Source organism: Crotalus tigris, unplaced genomic scaffold (genome assembly GCF_016545835.1).
Source record: "Crotalus tigris isolate CLP2741 ecotype Arizona unplaced genomic scaffold, ASM1654583v1 scf7180000017975.10810073628:1450386, whole genome shotgun sequence".
Lineage (NCBI taxonomy): Eukaryota > Metazoa > Chordata > Lepidosauria > Squamata > Viperidae > Crotalus > Crotalus tigris.
Window position 1 is genome coordinate 253,457 of NW_024096754.1, and position 13,570 is coordinate 267,026.

The 13,570-nt window shown below is 49.3% G+C and overlaps 1 protein-coding gene across 3 annotated transcripts in view; it reads right to left on the reverse strand.

Moving 5' to 3' along the window:
- Positions 1–233: 233 nt before the first annotated feature.
- TNPO3 (transportin 3) overlaps positions 234–13,570 on the reverse strand; it is a 43,261-nt gene continuing 29,924 nt past the window's right edge. For all 3 annotated transcript variants that reach the window (XM_039345716.1, XM_039345717.1, XM_039345715.1), the window contains exons 14-23: positions 12,546–12,622; positions 11,006–11,066; positions 9,705–9,845; positions 9,184–9,300; positions 7,666–7,760; positions 5,910–6,066; positions 4,079–4,246; positions 2,864–2,976; positions 1,949–2,039; positions 234–785 (exon numbers count right to left, since the gene is read on the reverse strand). In XM_039345716.1, coding sequence (XP_039201650.1) covers positions 1,979–2,039; positions 2,864–2,976; positions 4,079–4,246; positions 5,910–6,066; positions 7,666–7,760; positions 9,184–9,300; positions 9,705–9,845; positions 11,006–11,066; positions 12,546–12,622 — 990 coding nt within the window. In that variant the 3' untranslated portion in view covers positions 234–785; positions 1,949–1,978. The remainder of the gene's footprint in view (positions 786–1,948; positions 2,040–2,863; positions 2,977–4,078; positions 4,247–5,909; positions 6,067–7,665; positions 7,761–9,183; positions 9,301–9,704; positions 9,846–11,005; positions 11,067–12,545; positions 12,623–13,570) is intronic.

Genomic DNA, 13,570 nt, shown 5'->3' on the forward strand with positions numbered 1-13,570 from the left:
TCCGGCTTCTAGCAATCTTTCCTTTTTGGGGGCAGGTGAGGGGGGGGTCTCCTTCCAGCCCTGGGAAATGAACTGGCCCCAAACAAACCAAAGAAGTGTTTCTTGCTACCGACCCTGCAGGGTAGGCCAACTCCCGGTGTGGGTCGCGTTTTAAACCCCACCCCCCTCTCTACGGATTCTTTTTCATTTCACAGAAATTAAATTTTTCGTTGCTCCCCCACTCTCCCTCCTCCTTTTTTTTTATTATTACTGGGGGTTTTGGTGTTTCTCCCCCCCCCCTTGACACTTCTTGTTAGGCCAAGCAAATTAGCTGTGGATGGTTTCGTGTTTGGGTGGACTTTTTTTAAAAAACTTTTTTTTTATTGTTATTATTTTCCTTTTTTTTTCTTCTCATTTTCTTCTCGTTTTCTCTCTCTCTCTCTCTTGGTTTTTTCTTTTCTTTCCTCCAAAGCCAGTCCATTCGGAAAGCTGTTTCTTCCCCCACTCCCCCCTCAACGGCAGCCCTCAAGAGTTGCAGGTTAAACGGCGCTTGGGTTTCCTCTTTTTTTTTTTTTAATTATTATTTTTTTCCCCCCCGTTTTGTTTTGTTTTTTTCTTTTCTTTCTGCCTTTCTCTTTTCTGACTCACAAGCAGGAACTTCACCGACTGATTCTTGCAGCAAAGCGTCTCTTCTGGATTGGCGGGACACACCGGAGCGATTCGGAGCCTTCGGCTGCAGTGAAGTTTGCTGGTTGTGATTTCACCGTCTTGGCTGTTTTATTTCCTCTTCTGAAAATAAGACATTCCTGCGGAAGGAAGGAGGAGGCCAACGTTTCACGGGAAGAACCCGAAAGGGATTCTGGGATTTCTGGGAATGGTGCCCCAAAGGGAGTTGCAAGGCAGCCAGGAGTTGTTAGGTCCTTGTTGCTCTCTGAGCTGGGTGGTTTCCTTGCAGACGTTTCATGACCCAACTAGGGAACAGCATCAGGGCTAGATGGGAGAGGGAGTTAGGGAGTAGGGTTTGTGGAAGGAGGAGGAGGAGGAGGAAGAGGAGGAAGAGGAGGAGGAGGACTCACCAACTCCACTCCCTTCTGGACCAGGCAACCTCGGCTCTTTTATAACTCGTGGATTTCAACTCCCAGAATTCCCGAGCCAGCCATGCTGGCTAAAGAATTCTGGGAATTGAAGACCATCAAACATGCTGGCTGAGGAATTCTGGGACTTGAAGTCCACCCATCTTAAAGGATGCCGGCTAGGGAATTCTGGGACTTGGGGTCCACCCATCTTAAAGCAAGCTGGATGGAGAATTCTGGGAGTTGAAGTCCACTCCTCTTAAACCACGCTGGCTAGGGAATTCTGGGAGTTGAAGTCCACAAGTGATAAAGGGGCCATCCAGCCAGGCTGGCTAAGGAATTCTGGGAGTTGAAGACCATCCAACACGCAGGCTGAGGAATTCTGGGAGTTGAAGTCCACCCCTCTTAAACCATACTGGCTGGGGAATTCTGGGAGTTGAAGTCCACTCCTCTTCAAGCATGCCGGCTAGGGAATTCTGGGAGTTGGGGGTCCACCCATCTTAAAGCAAGCTGGATGGAGAATTCTGGGAGTTGAAGTCCACCCCCTCTTAAAACAAGCTGGCTGGAGAATTCTGGGACTTGGGGTCCACCCATCTTAAAGCATACCGGCTAGGGAATTCTGGGAGTTGAAGTCCACCCCTCTTCAAGCATGCCAGCTAGGGAATTCTGGGACTTGGGGTCCACCCATCTTAAAGCAAGCTGGCTGGAGGATTCTGGGAGTTGAAGTCCACCCCTCTTCAAGCACACTGGCTGGGGAATTCTGGAAGTGGAAGTCCACTCGTCCCACGTTTGGGAAACCCTGATTTAAGGAAAGGCCACCTTCTCTGAGCAGCAGAGGCCTGTGGCCTGCACCCTTGTTTTAAAAGCAGAGAAGGGGGTACACCGCAGCTACTCACCTGGGACAGGCAGAGCGAGAGAGGCCTCAGCTATCGGAAGAGTCTGGTAAAGTCCCTCAAAGCCCAGCAAACTTGCTTGCACTCCTCAGCGCTGCAGGAGAGAAGGAGGGCGAATTTATTGTGAGAAGGGGAAAAACACGACTGCACCATCCCAGGGTCTCCATCGGTCACCGTCCCAGCCGGCGCCCGACCAGCAAAGCCAACGGGGGAAGGCCGGATTCGCTTAAGGACCGTGACAAAAAGTCATGCAATAAAAGACGACTCGCTTCAGAACCGCTTAGCGATGGAAAGGTTGACCCGACTTGTGTCGCAAATCGAGGACGGCCTGTATGGCAGCAACGGGACTTTTTGGTTTTTTTGTTTTCACGTTCTAAAGTTCTATTTTACGTTCACGGGATAATTTTCAAACGGAGGGGGGGGGGAGAACATGCCACAATGTTGGAGTCGGTCCCAGAGGAGACTCAAGGGCAGGGGTCTTCCAACTTGGCAAGTTGGAAGACCCCTGGCTTATATGGTCCATGCTAGCTGAGGAATTCTGGGAGTTGAAGTCCACAAGTCCTAAAAGGGCCAAGCTGGAGGGCCCCTGGCTTATATGGGCCATGCTGGCTGAGGAATTCTGGGAGATGAAGTCCACAAGTCCTAAAAGGGCCAAGTTGGAAGGCCCCTGGCTTATATGGGCCATGCTAGCTGAGGAATTCTGGGAGTTGAAGTCCACCAATCCTCAAAGCGCCAAGTTGGAAGACCCCTGGCTTATATGGCCCATGCTGGCTGAGGAATTCTGGGAGTTGAAGTCCACCAATCCTCAAAGCGCCAAGTTGGAAGACCCCTGCTCAAGGGGCTTCCCGCAGCCCGGCCCCAGACCGGGATCCCAAGGCTACTGGTAGGCTGCCCCCCCCCACCCCTCTCCCCACTCACCTGGTGACTTGCTTGTGGAAGTCCGTCAGCTGCTTGTGGGTCACCTGAACGGCTCCCCCCGTGGTCTCCTTCGGCAACCCTTTCAGGGAGTTCTCCAGCCAGCGGCAGAACGTCTATTGCCAGGATTGGGGGGAAGGGGAGGGAAGTAGAGAGATAGTAAGACCCTCTGAGTGACCCAGTCTCCCTGCCGCCCGCCCCCCCCCACGCCCAGGTCCCTCTGCCAAAAAGGGCATTGGGGTGTTGCAAATGAAGGGGGCAGTTAGAAGGCTCGGTGCAATTCTTTCTGCCTCCTCTGGGCCCATCTTGAAGCCCTTCCCCATCTATCTGCCCATCTGTCTCTCCCTCCCTCCCTCCCTCCCTCCCTCCACCCACCTGTTCATCTGTCTATCCCTCCATCTACCATTCATCTGTTCCTCTGTCCATCCCTCCCTCCCCATTCCTATCATCCATCCATCCATCCATCCATCCATCCATCCATCCATCCATCTATTATCTATCTATATTTGTATCCATCCCTCCATCTACATATCTCTACCTATCCCTCTATCTATCCCTCTATCTGTCTATCTATCCATCCATCCATCTACCATCTATTTACTTATCTATCTACCTACCTATCATCTATCTATCTATCTATCTATCTATCTATCTATCTATCTATCTATCTATCTATCTATCTCTATCCACCCATCTACCATCTATTTACTTATCTACCTATCATCTCTCTCTCTCTCTATCTACCATCTATTTACTTATCTATCTACCTATCATCTATCTACCTACCATCTCTCTATCTATCTATCTATATGCATCCATCCATATCTATCCATCCATCCATCCATCCATTCATCTACCATCTATTTATTTATCTATCTACCTATCATCTATCTATCTCTCTATCTCTCTCTCTATCTATCTATCTATATCCATCCATCCATCCATATCTATCCATCCATCCATCCATCCATTCATCTACCATCTATTTACTTATCTAACTACCTATCATCTATCTACCTACCTACCTATCATCTATCTATCCATCCATCCATTCACCCACCCATCTATCTACCTATTATCCACCAACCCACCCATCTACCTAGAGGGCTGGTCTACTCTGGGGGGGGGGTCTCTTCTCCCCTACCCATGGACAGCTCTTCCTCCATCAGGGAGGGGCAATCCACCTGGAGGGCCCGCACAGCCTCCTACGCCCCTTACCGGCCTGTCGACCTGCATGATCTCCCACAGCACCTCGGCCACGTCTGGTAGGGTGTAAGGCGGCAGGCAGAAACAGCTGGTCTGCAACAGCTGGCTCACCAACTGCTGGCCCAGCTGGGTCATCACCTGCCCGATGAGCTCTTTGCGGGCCTCAAAGTCCTCCTCGTGCTGCAAATGACACGCAATGGAGTGACCTTAGGCATTGGCCAACCCCCTGCCTTCTCCCCGGGCAGCAGATTTAAGAGTCTGGTCCTTGTCTAAAGCCTTGTCTAAAGAGGGGCACATAACTAAGGCAGAATACCAGCAAATAGCCCGAATCTGCAAAGATGAAGTCAGGAAAGCTAAGGCTCAAAAATGAACTAAGACTTGCAACAATAGTCCAAAAAAAAAAAAAAAAAGCTTCTTTCGACACGTAAAAAGAAAAAGAAAAAAGTCAAGGGAACGACTGGTCCACGAATGGGAGAAAACGGCAAGAAGGTGACGAGCAACAGGGAGAAAACAGAAATGCTTCACTCGTTTTTTGCATCTGTCTTTACACAAAAGGGAAAAAACTATCCAACCGACCAAAAACAGTACCGTAAAAAAAAACAGTTTAGGAAGAGTACAAATAGTCCTCAACTTACAACAGTTCGCTTAGTGACCGTTCGAAGTTACAGCAGCACTGAAAAAAGTGACTTATGACCATATTTCACACTTATGACCCTTGAAGCATTCCCCATACAGTCACACGATCAAAATTCAGATGCTTGACAACTGACTCACCTTTATGACTGTTGCTGCGTCCCTGGGTCACATGATTCTGTTTTGCAACATTCTGACAAGCAATGGGGAACCGGATTCGCTTAACAACCATGTTACTAATTGAACTGCTGCAGTGATTCACATTCACAAATGTGGCAAGAAACATTCTAAAACGGGGCAAGACTCACTTAACAAATGTCTCACTTAGCAACATAAATTTTGGACTCAACTGTGGTCGTAAGTTGAGGACTACCTATACAAGTTAAAATAGACGGGAGAATGGTAAGAGAACACCTGTCCACCTTTAGACGACTTCAAATCACCAGGACAAAAAAAAAAAAAAAGGAAAGAGGGACACATAACTAAGGCAGAACATCAGCAAATAGCCCGAATCTGCAAAGATGAAGTCGGGAAAGCAAAGGCTCAGAATGAACGAAGACTTGGTGCAAAGTCAAAGATAATTTAAAAACAAGTTTCTTTCAACATATAAATAATAAGAAAAAAGTCAAGGAAACTGTCGGTGCACTAAAGAGAGAAGACGTCAAGGAAGTAACAGGCAGCAGAGAGAAAGCAGAACTGCTTAACTCATTCTTTGCATCGGTCTTCACGCAAAAAAAAGAAACTATAGCCCAACCTACCAAAAACGTAACCGCAAAAGACAGATTAGAAATAAAAATTAAAACAAGCAAGAAGAGGGTTAGAGAACACCTGTCTGATCTTGATGAATATAAATCACCGGGATCAGATGGGTTGCACCCCAAGGTTCTGAAAGAACTGGCAGACGTGATCTCAGAACCACTGAATTGGACCTTTCAAAGATCCTGGAGCAGCGGGGAACTACCAAAGGACTGAAAAAGAACCGATGTAGTCCCCATCTTCAAAACAAGGGGGGAAAAAAATGGATCCAGGAAACTACAGACCTATCAGCCTGACCTCAATACCTGGGAAGATTCTGGAAAAGATAATCAAAGCGACGGATCTACCTAAGGACCCCTGCAAGTTGGATAAGCAGGCCCGTTTCCAAAACCCGAGGACGGCTGCCGCTGTGCCGGCTTCCCTCCCTGTCACCTACCGGGCGCCCCTGACTCACATCGTTGGACACTCCGGTGTGGATGAGGTCGCGCAAGAACTTCATGACGCTGCAGTTGGCGTCCCGGTGATCCAGGGTGGTGGCGGCGATGGCCCACTGCAGGATGGGGAGGATCACCTGGCTGCGCAGAAGGGTGAGTGGGCTGCGTTGGATGAACCTGTGATGGGGGGGGAGAGAGGGAGTTAGACGTTTCTTGCAGCCCCCCCATGAGGGTTGGGGGCATTGCAAATTAAGGGGGCAATAAGGCGTCTCAGAGGAATTCTTTCTGCTCCCAGCTGAAGCCCTTCTCCACCTATCTGCCTGTCTGTCCATCTGTCTGTCCCGCCCTTCCTCCCTCTGTCTGCCTACCTACCTGTTTTTCTGTCTCTCTCTCTCCATCTCTCTGGATGTCCCTCCATCCATTTGTCCATCTATCCGTTTGTTCGTCTGTCCCCTCCCTCCCTCCCTCCCTCCCTCCCTCTATCTACCTACCTACTTACCCACCTATCATAGGTAGGTAGATAATAGAAGATAGATAGATCTATCTATCCTCTATCTATCTTTTATCTATTATCTATCTATTCCATCTCTCTCCTATCTATCTATTCCATCTTTCCTATCTATCTATCTATCTATCTATCTATCTATCTATCTATCTATCTATCTATCATCTATCTATCTTTCCCATCTCCTACCTACCTACCTACCTATATCATCCATCCATCCATCCATCCATCCATCCATCCATCCATCCATCCATCCATCCATCCATCCAATCATCTATCTATCTATCTATCTATCTATCTATCTATCTATCTATCTATCTATCTATCTATCTATCTATCTATCATCTATCTATCTTTCCCATCTCCTACCTACCTACCTACCTATCCCATCCATCCATCCATCCATCCATCCATCCATCCATCCATCCATCCATCCATCCATCCAATCTATCTATCTATCTATCTATCTATCTATCTATCTATCTATCTATCTATCTATCTATCTATCTATCTATCTCTCCCATCTCCTACCTACCTACCTACCTATCCCATCCATCCATCCATCCATCCATCCATCCATCCAATCTATCTATCTATCTATCTATCTATCTATCTATCTATCTATCTATCTATCTATCTATCTATCTATCTATCTATCTATCTATCTATCTATCTATCTATCTATCTATCTCTCCCATCTCCTACCTACCTACCTACCTATCCCATCCATCCATCCATCCATCCATCCATCCATCCATCCATCCATCCATCCTATCTATCTATCTATCTATCTATCTATCTATCTATCTATCTATCTATCTATCTATCTATCTATCTATCTATCTATTCCATCTCTCATCTATCTTTCTATCCCGCTATCCCTATCTATCCCTCTATGTATTTTTCTCTATCTAGCTACCTACCTCTCTGCTCGTCCATCCACTCACCCACCCATCCTTCCCTCCATCTCTTCTATATATCCATCTACCATTCGTCTATCACCCATCTATCATTTATCATCTATCTTCATATCTATCCCTCCACCCACCTCTGTCTCTCTCTGTTGCTCTATCCCTCTGTCTATTCCTCTTTTTCTATCCCTCTATTTCATACGCTGCACAAGAGACTCCCCCAGGCCTCTTCCATCTGCCTCCACCAGTCTCCGATTCAAAGAGGTTTGCGCCACCCGACAGCCTAAAATCCAAGCCACCCAGGAGGGGGTCCATTTAGAACAGGCAGGCATGGGCCACTACAGGCCGAGGTGGGAGTACCTGGTGGCCAGCCGGAAGAGGTCATCCACAGTGTCCGGGTGGTTCTGGAGGCCGTTGGGTTGCTCAAGCAGCCGGAAAGTGGGGACACACAGCGCCTGGGACGAAGCGACAAGGAGACGGCTCAGCAGGACAGCTGGAGCGTGTCTCTTCCCACAGGAAAAGCCCCAAGAAAGCCATCTTCTCCTCCCATCCCTCTCTAGGTCCCTCCCCCAAGGCAAAGCCTCGTTCAGGACTGGGAACATGAGATGCCCTGGCCCCTCCCAACCCTACAGCAGGCTAGGCTGAAAGGGGGGACGGCCATTTATTCATTTTTATTTGTATCCTGCCTTTATTATGGTTACAAATAACCCGAGGCGGCAAACATACCCCACCTACCTTCCTCCTCCTATTTTCCTCACCACAACAACCTTGTGAGGTGGGTTGGGCTGACAGAGGGACTGGCCCAAGGTCATCCAGCTGGCTTTCACGCCTAGGGAGGGACTACAATTCATCGTCTCCTGGTGATTGGCTGAAACTTACCCAGCTGACTCAGGCTTAAAGCAGAACTAGAACTCACCATCTCCTGGTGATTGGCCCAAAGTCACACAGCCGACTTTCAAGCTTAAAGAGGAACTAGAACTCACTACCTCCTAGTCATTGGCCCAAAGTCAACAGCCAGTTTTCATACCTAAGGTGGGACTAGTACTCAACATCTCCTGGCGATTGGCCCATAGTCACCCAGTCAGCTTTCAAGCTTAAAGCGGAACTAGAACTCACGGTTTTCATGCCTAAGATGGGACTAGAACTCACCATCTCCTGGTGATTAGCCCAAAGCCACATCACCGATTTTCAAGCTTAAAGAGGAACTAGAACTCACTACCTCCTAGTCATTGGCCCAAAGTCAACAGCCAGTTTTCATACCTAATGTGGGACTAGAACTACCGTCTCCTGTGATTGGCCCAAAGTCACCCAGCCAGCTTTCAAGCTTAAAGCGGAACTAGAACTCACTGTGTCTCCTAGTCATTGGCCCAAAGTCACCCAGCAGGCTTTCATGCCTAAGGTGGGACTAGAACTCACCGTCTCCTGGCAATTGGCCCAAAGTCACCCAGTCAGCTTTCAAGCTTAAAACGGAACTAGAACTCACCGCCTCCTGACAATTGAACCGAAGTCGCCCAGAGACGGCTTTCACGCATGAGATAGAACTAGAACTCCCCGTCTCCTGGGGATTGGTCCAAAGTCACCCGGCCAGCTTTTGTGCCTGAGGCAGAGCTAGAATTCACGGTCTCCTGCTTTCCAGCCTGGTGCCTTAACCAACTGGCGCTCAAAGTTTGCAAGTTCTCAAAGGGGAACAACAAACTTGATTGAAGCAGGCAATTCAGCAGACTAAACCGCTCGTTTTGGGCCCTGCCTGCTCTAGGAGTGGAGCCACAGGGCACCCTAAAACGGTGGCTGGATCAGGGGGGTACAGGACCCTCGGCCCAGGAAGGGGGTCTTCGCCTCCTCCTCCCCCCGGTCTCCAGCACCTACCTACCTACCTACCTGCAGCATGTCGAGCAGCCCCTGCCTGCACCCTTCCTCCATGCCGTACTCGTCCACCAGGATGCTGCCCAGGTAAAGGAAGCAGGAGTGCTGATGCTCCTGGTACACGCTCACCATCTGCCAAGGAAAAGAGCTGGGGCTCAACGGAGGAACGCACAGAGCCAGCCCTATCTGCGGTTGTTAAGCGAGTCACACGGTTGTTAAGTGAATCTGGATTCCCCCACTGAGAAGGTCGCAAAATGGGGGTCACGTGACACACACACCGCCGGGGACGCTGCGACCGTCATAAATACGAGTCAGTTGCCAAACGTCCGAATTTTGATCACGTCACCCTGGGGAGGCAGCAACGGTCGTAGGTGTGAAAAAAAAACGGTCGTCGTTAAAAAAAAAATTCCCCAGGGCCGCTGCAATTTTGAATGGTCACTAAATGAACTGTTGTATTATTATTTTTTTAAAAATAACTATCCGAGTCCTCCGTTGCAGGAATGAACGCCGGTGGGCAGAGGGGTGAACAAGCTCACCTGAGTGACCAGTGGCTGCAGGAGGGCTGCCGAGCCCTTGCCGACGCAACGGACGGCGAAACGCAGGCATCGGCAGCAGCGTTCCACGATGCGGTTGTCCGCCCGGTGCTTGTTCAACGTCTCCGAGAGCACCGGCCAAATCTGGGGGGAGACCCGAGAGGAACGTCAAAAAGGACGACAGGAGCAAGGGCAAGAGACCAGGGGTCTCCAACCTTGAAGACTTCTGGACTTCCGCTCCCAGAATCCCCCAGCTGGCCTGCTTTAAGATGGGTGGACTTCAACTCCCAGAATTCCCCAGCCATCATACTTTAAAATGGTGGGCTTCAGCTCCCAGAATTCCCCAGCCAGCCTGCTTTAAGATGGGGGGACTTCAGCTCCCAAAATTCCCCAGCCGGCCTGCTTTAAGATGGTGGACTTCAGCTCCCAGAATTCCCCAGCCATCATACTTTAAGATGGTGGACTTCAGCTCCCAGAATTCCCCAGCCGGCCTGCTTTAAGATGGTAGACTTCAGCTCTCAGAATTCTCCAGCCATCATACTTTAAGACGGATGGACTTCAATTCCCAGAATTCCCCAGCCATACTTTAAGATGGTGGACTTCAGCTCCCAGAATTCCCCAGCCAGCATGCCTTAAAATGGGTGAACCAATTCCCAGAATTCCCCAGCCAACATGCTTTAAGATGGGTGGGGGACTTCAACTCCCAGTATGGCTGGCTGAGGGATTCTGGGAGTTGAAGTCCATGAAGTCCATCTGTCTGAAATGGTATAGGTCTCCTGATGAGCAGGGGGTAGACTAGATGACCTCCAAGATCCCTCCCAACATCATCATCATCATTATTATTAAGTTGCCAAGGTTGGAGACCCCTGCAGTGGACGACAGCCCCAAGGGCAAAAACAGACCCTCCGAGACAGGGGTGGGCACTTAATTTCCCAAGGAGCCGTGTAAGAAATTGGGACTGCTGTGGAGTGCCAAACTAATAGGGCTGTGAAGGTGTGTAGGTACACACACACACACACACACACACACACACACACACACACACACAAACACAAGTCAATTGGACAAAAATAGCCGTCACTTTCAAAATAAAAGCAACCCACCAGGGCCAGACAGGGATGAGCAAAGGGCCGGCTGTGGCCCGGGGGCCATAAAATGCCCAGGTTTGCTCCAACGTGGCCTGTGGCCGTTTCCCCCAACCTGGAGCCCTTTAGTGTCGGTCTCCAAGCCCGGGTGGGCAATTCTGGCCCCTCTCCAGATTTTCAGCCGTGGGTGGGAGACACAAACAGGCCCTGCCCGTTTACCTCTTGGATGACCTTTTGGCACGGATGCGTCTGCCCGTTTTCTACAATGGGGTTGGTGTGCCTGCAGTGGAAGGAGAAATCAAAAGAAAAGGGAACTCTCTAGAAGGAAAGCTGGTTTCGGGCAGGCAGGGAAGGGGGCGGGGAGGACGACGCTGGGCATCTGGAGCTGGGTGGTTTTCCTGCAGACGTTGCATGACCCAACTGGGGAACATCATCAGTGCTAGGAGGGAGTGGGGTATGCGGAGGAGGAGGACTGTGGGGTCCTTGGCGCTCTCTGAGCTGGGTGGTTTTCTTGCAGACATTTCATGACCCAACTGGGTAACATCATCAGTGCTAGGAGGGAGGGGGGTATGTGGAGAAGAGGAGGAGGAGGAGGAGGGGGGGACGATGATGACTCTAGGGGGTCCTTGGTGCTCTCTGAGCTGGGTGGTTTTCTTGCAGACATTTCATTACCTGACTGGGTAACATCATCTGTGCTAGGAGGGAGGGGGGTATGTGGAGAAGTGGAGGAGGGGGAGGAGGAGGGGGAGGAGGAGGAGGAGGGGGAGGAGGGGGGAGGAGGAGGAGGAGGGGGAGGAGGGGGAGGAGGATGATGATGACTGGGGGGGGTCCTTGGTGCTCTCTGAGTTTGGCTGATTTTTTTTTTCAGACTCAACTAGGTAACATCATCAGTGCTAGGAGGGAGGGGGGTATGTGGAGAAGTGGAGGAGGAGGAGGAGGAGGGGGAGGAGGGGGGGAGGAGGAGGAGGACGATGATGACTCGGGGGGGGGGGTCCTTGGTGCTCTCTGAGTTTGGCTGATTTTTTTTTCAGACCCAACTAGGTAACATCATCAGTGCTAGGGCGGATTTGCTCCCCGTTTATATACAAGTGGCTTGCCCTGTCACTGTTGATGGGAATGTTCTTGGTGGTTCTTTGGTTAGGCCAGTGGTTCTCAACCTTTTTAATGCCGTGACCCCCAACCGGTCGTAAGTCAAGGACTACTCAACCGGTCGTAAGCCGAGGACTACTCAACTGGTGCAGCACTGTTTGCAGAATGGGATTTTTGGCGGGCTCAGCAGGGCAGAGACAGCCCGGACAATTCCTATTGGCTTTTGAAAGCCAATAGAATTAGACTCTATTCAAGAGAGTCTCTTCTATTGGCTTTCAAAAGCCAATAGAATAAAAGGGAGGAGCACAGCTAAGGAAAAGGGGGGGGAAATGGCGGACTGCGTTGTTTGGCGACCCCCGTGAAATGGTTGTTCGACCCCAAATGGGGTCCCCACCCACAGGTGGAGAACCACTGGGTTAGGCTCTCGTTCACTGTTGGCTCGTTTGTCGGAATCAGCCGTTTCTTGAATCCGGCACTCAACTCTGGTTGAGTCAAGGCAAGCTCTTTAGAGATCCTGCATCATTTCTACAATTGGTTTCCTAAGAGCCAAGCGTTGCCAGAAACAGCACCCTAAAGTGGGGGACCGGGGGGGGGGGGTGGAGTAGCAGCCAAGAAGCCATAGCACTGCCGTTCGGGGAGCCCCCCCGAGCCCCCCCTCCCCGGTGCTTACCTAAATATAACAGCGAGGCGGTCGAGGGGCACCGTGGGGTCCGAGGAGAGCCCGTTGCTCGGCTCCTGAGACAGCAACTGAAGGGGAGAGAGAGAACAGGCGGGACCGTCCCAGGTGGGGAAGTTTATTTATTTAAGAAATTTTACTAGCCACCCATCCGGCACCCAAGTTAGCTCAGCCTTGGGAGGTGTTGGTTCCTCAGCCATGCCGGCCTCCTGTTTCATCTCAGACATCCGTCCAAAGAGGGGCCTCGGATGTGGACTACAACACCTATAATCCCCAGCTCCCCATGTCCCACAAGGGACTGAGGTTGGAGAAGTGGGGTGTCCCCTGCCTTGTCTGTCTGTCTGTCTAACGATATCTATCTATCTATCTATCTATCTATCTATCTATCTATCTATCTATCTATCTATCTATCTATCTATCTACCCATCCATCCATCCATCCAATCTATCTTACCATCTCTTTCTTTCTATCTATATCATTTCTTACTATCTTTCTCTCTCTATCTTACCATCTCTTTCTCTCTATCTATCCATCCATCTAATCTTACCATCTCTTTCTATCTATATCATTTATTATTATCTATCTCTATCTATCTATCTTACCATCTCTCTCTATTTATCCATCCATCCATCCATCCAATCTATCTTACCATCTTTCTATCTATATCATTTCTTACTATCTCTCTCTCTATCTTACCATCTCTTTCTCTCTATCTATCCATCCATCTAATCTTACCATCTCTTTCTATCTATATCATTTATTATTATCTATCTCTATCTATCTATCTTACCATCTCTCTCTATTTATCCATCCATCCATCCAATCTATCTTACCATCTCTATCTATATCATTTCTTACTCTCTACCTTACCATCTCTTTCTATCTATCTATCCATCCATCTAATCTATCTTACCATCTTTCTATCTATATCATTTCTTACTATCTCTCTCTTACCATCTCTTTCTATCTAGCTATCCATCCATCCAATCTATCTTACCATCTTTCTATCTATATCATTT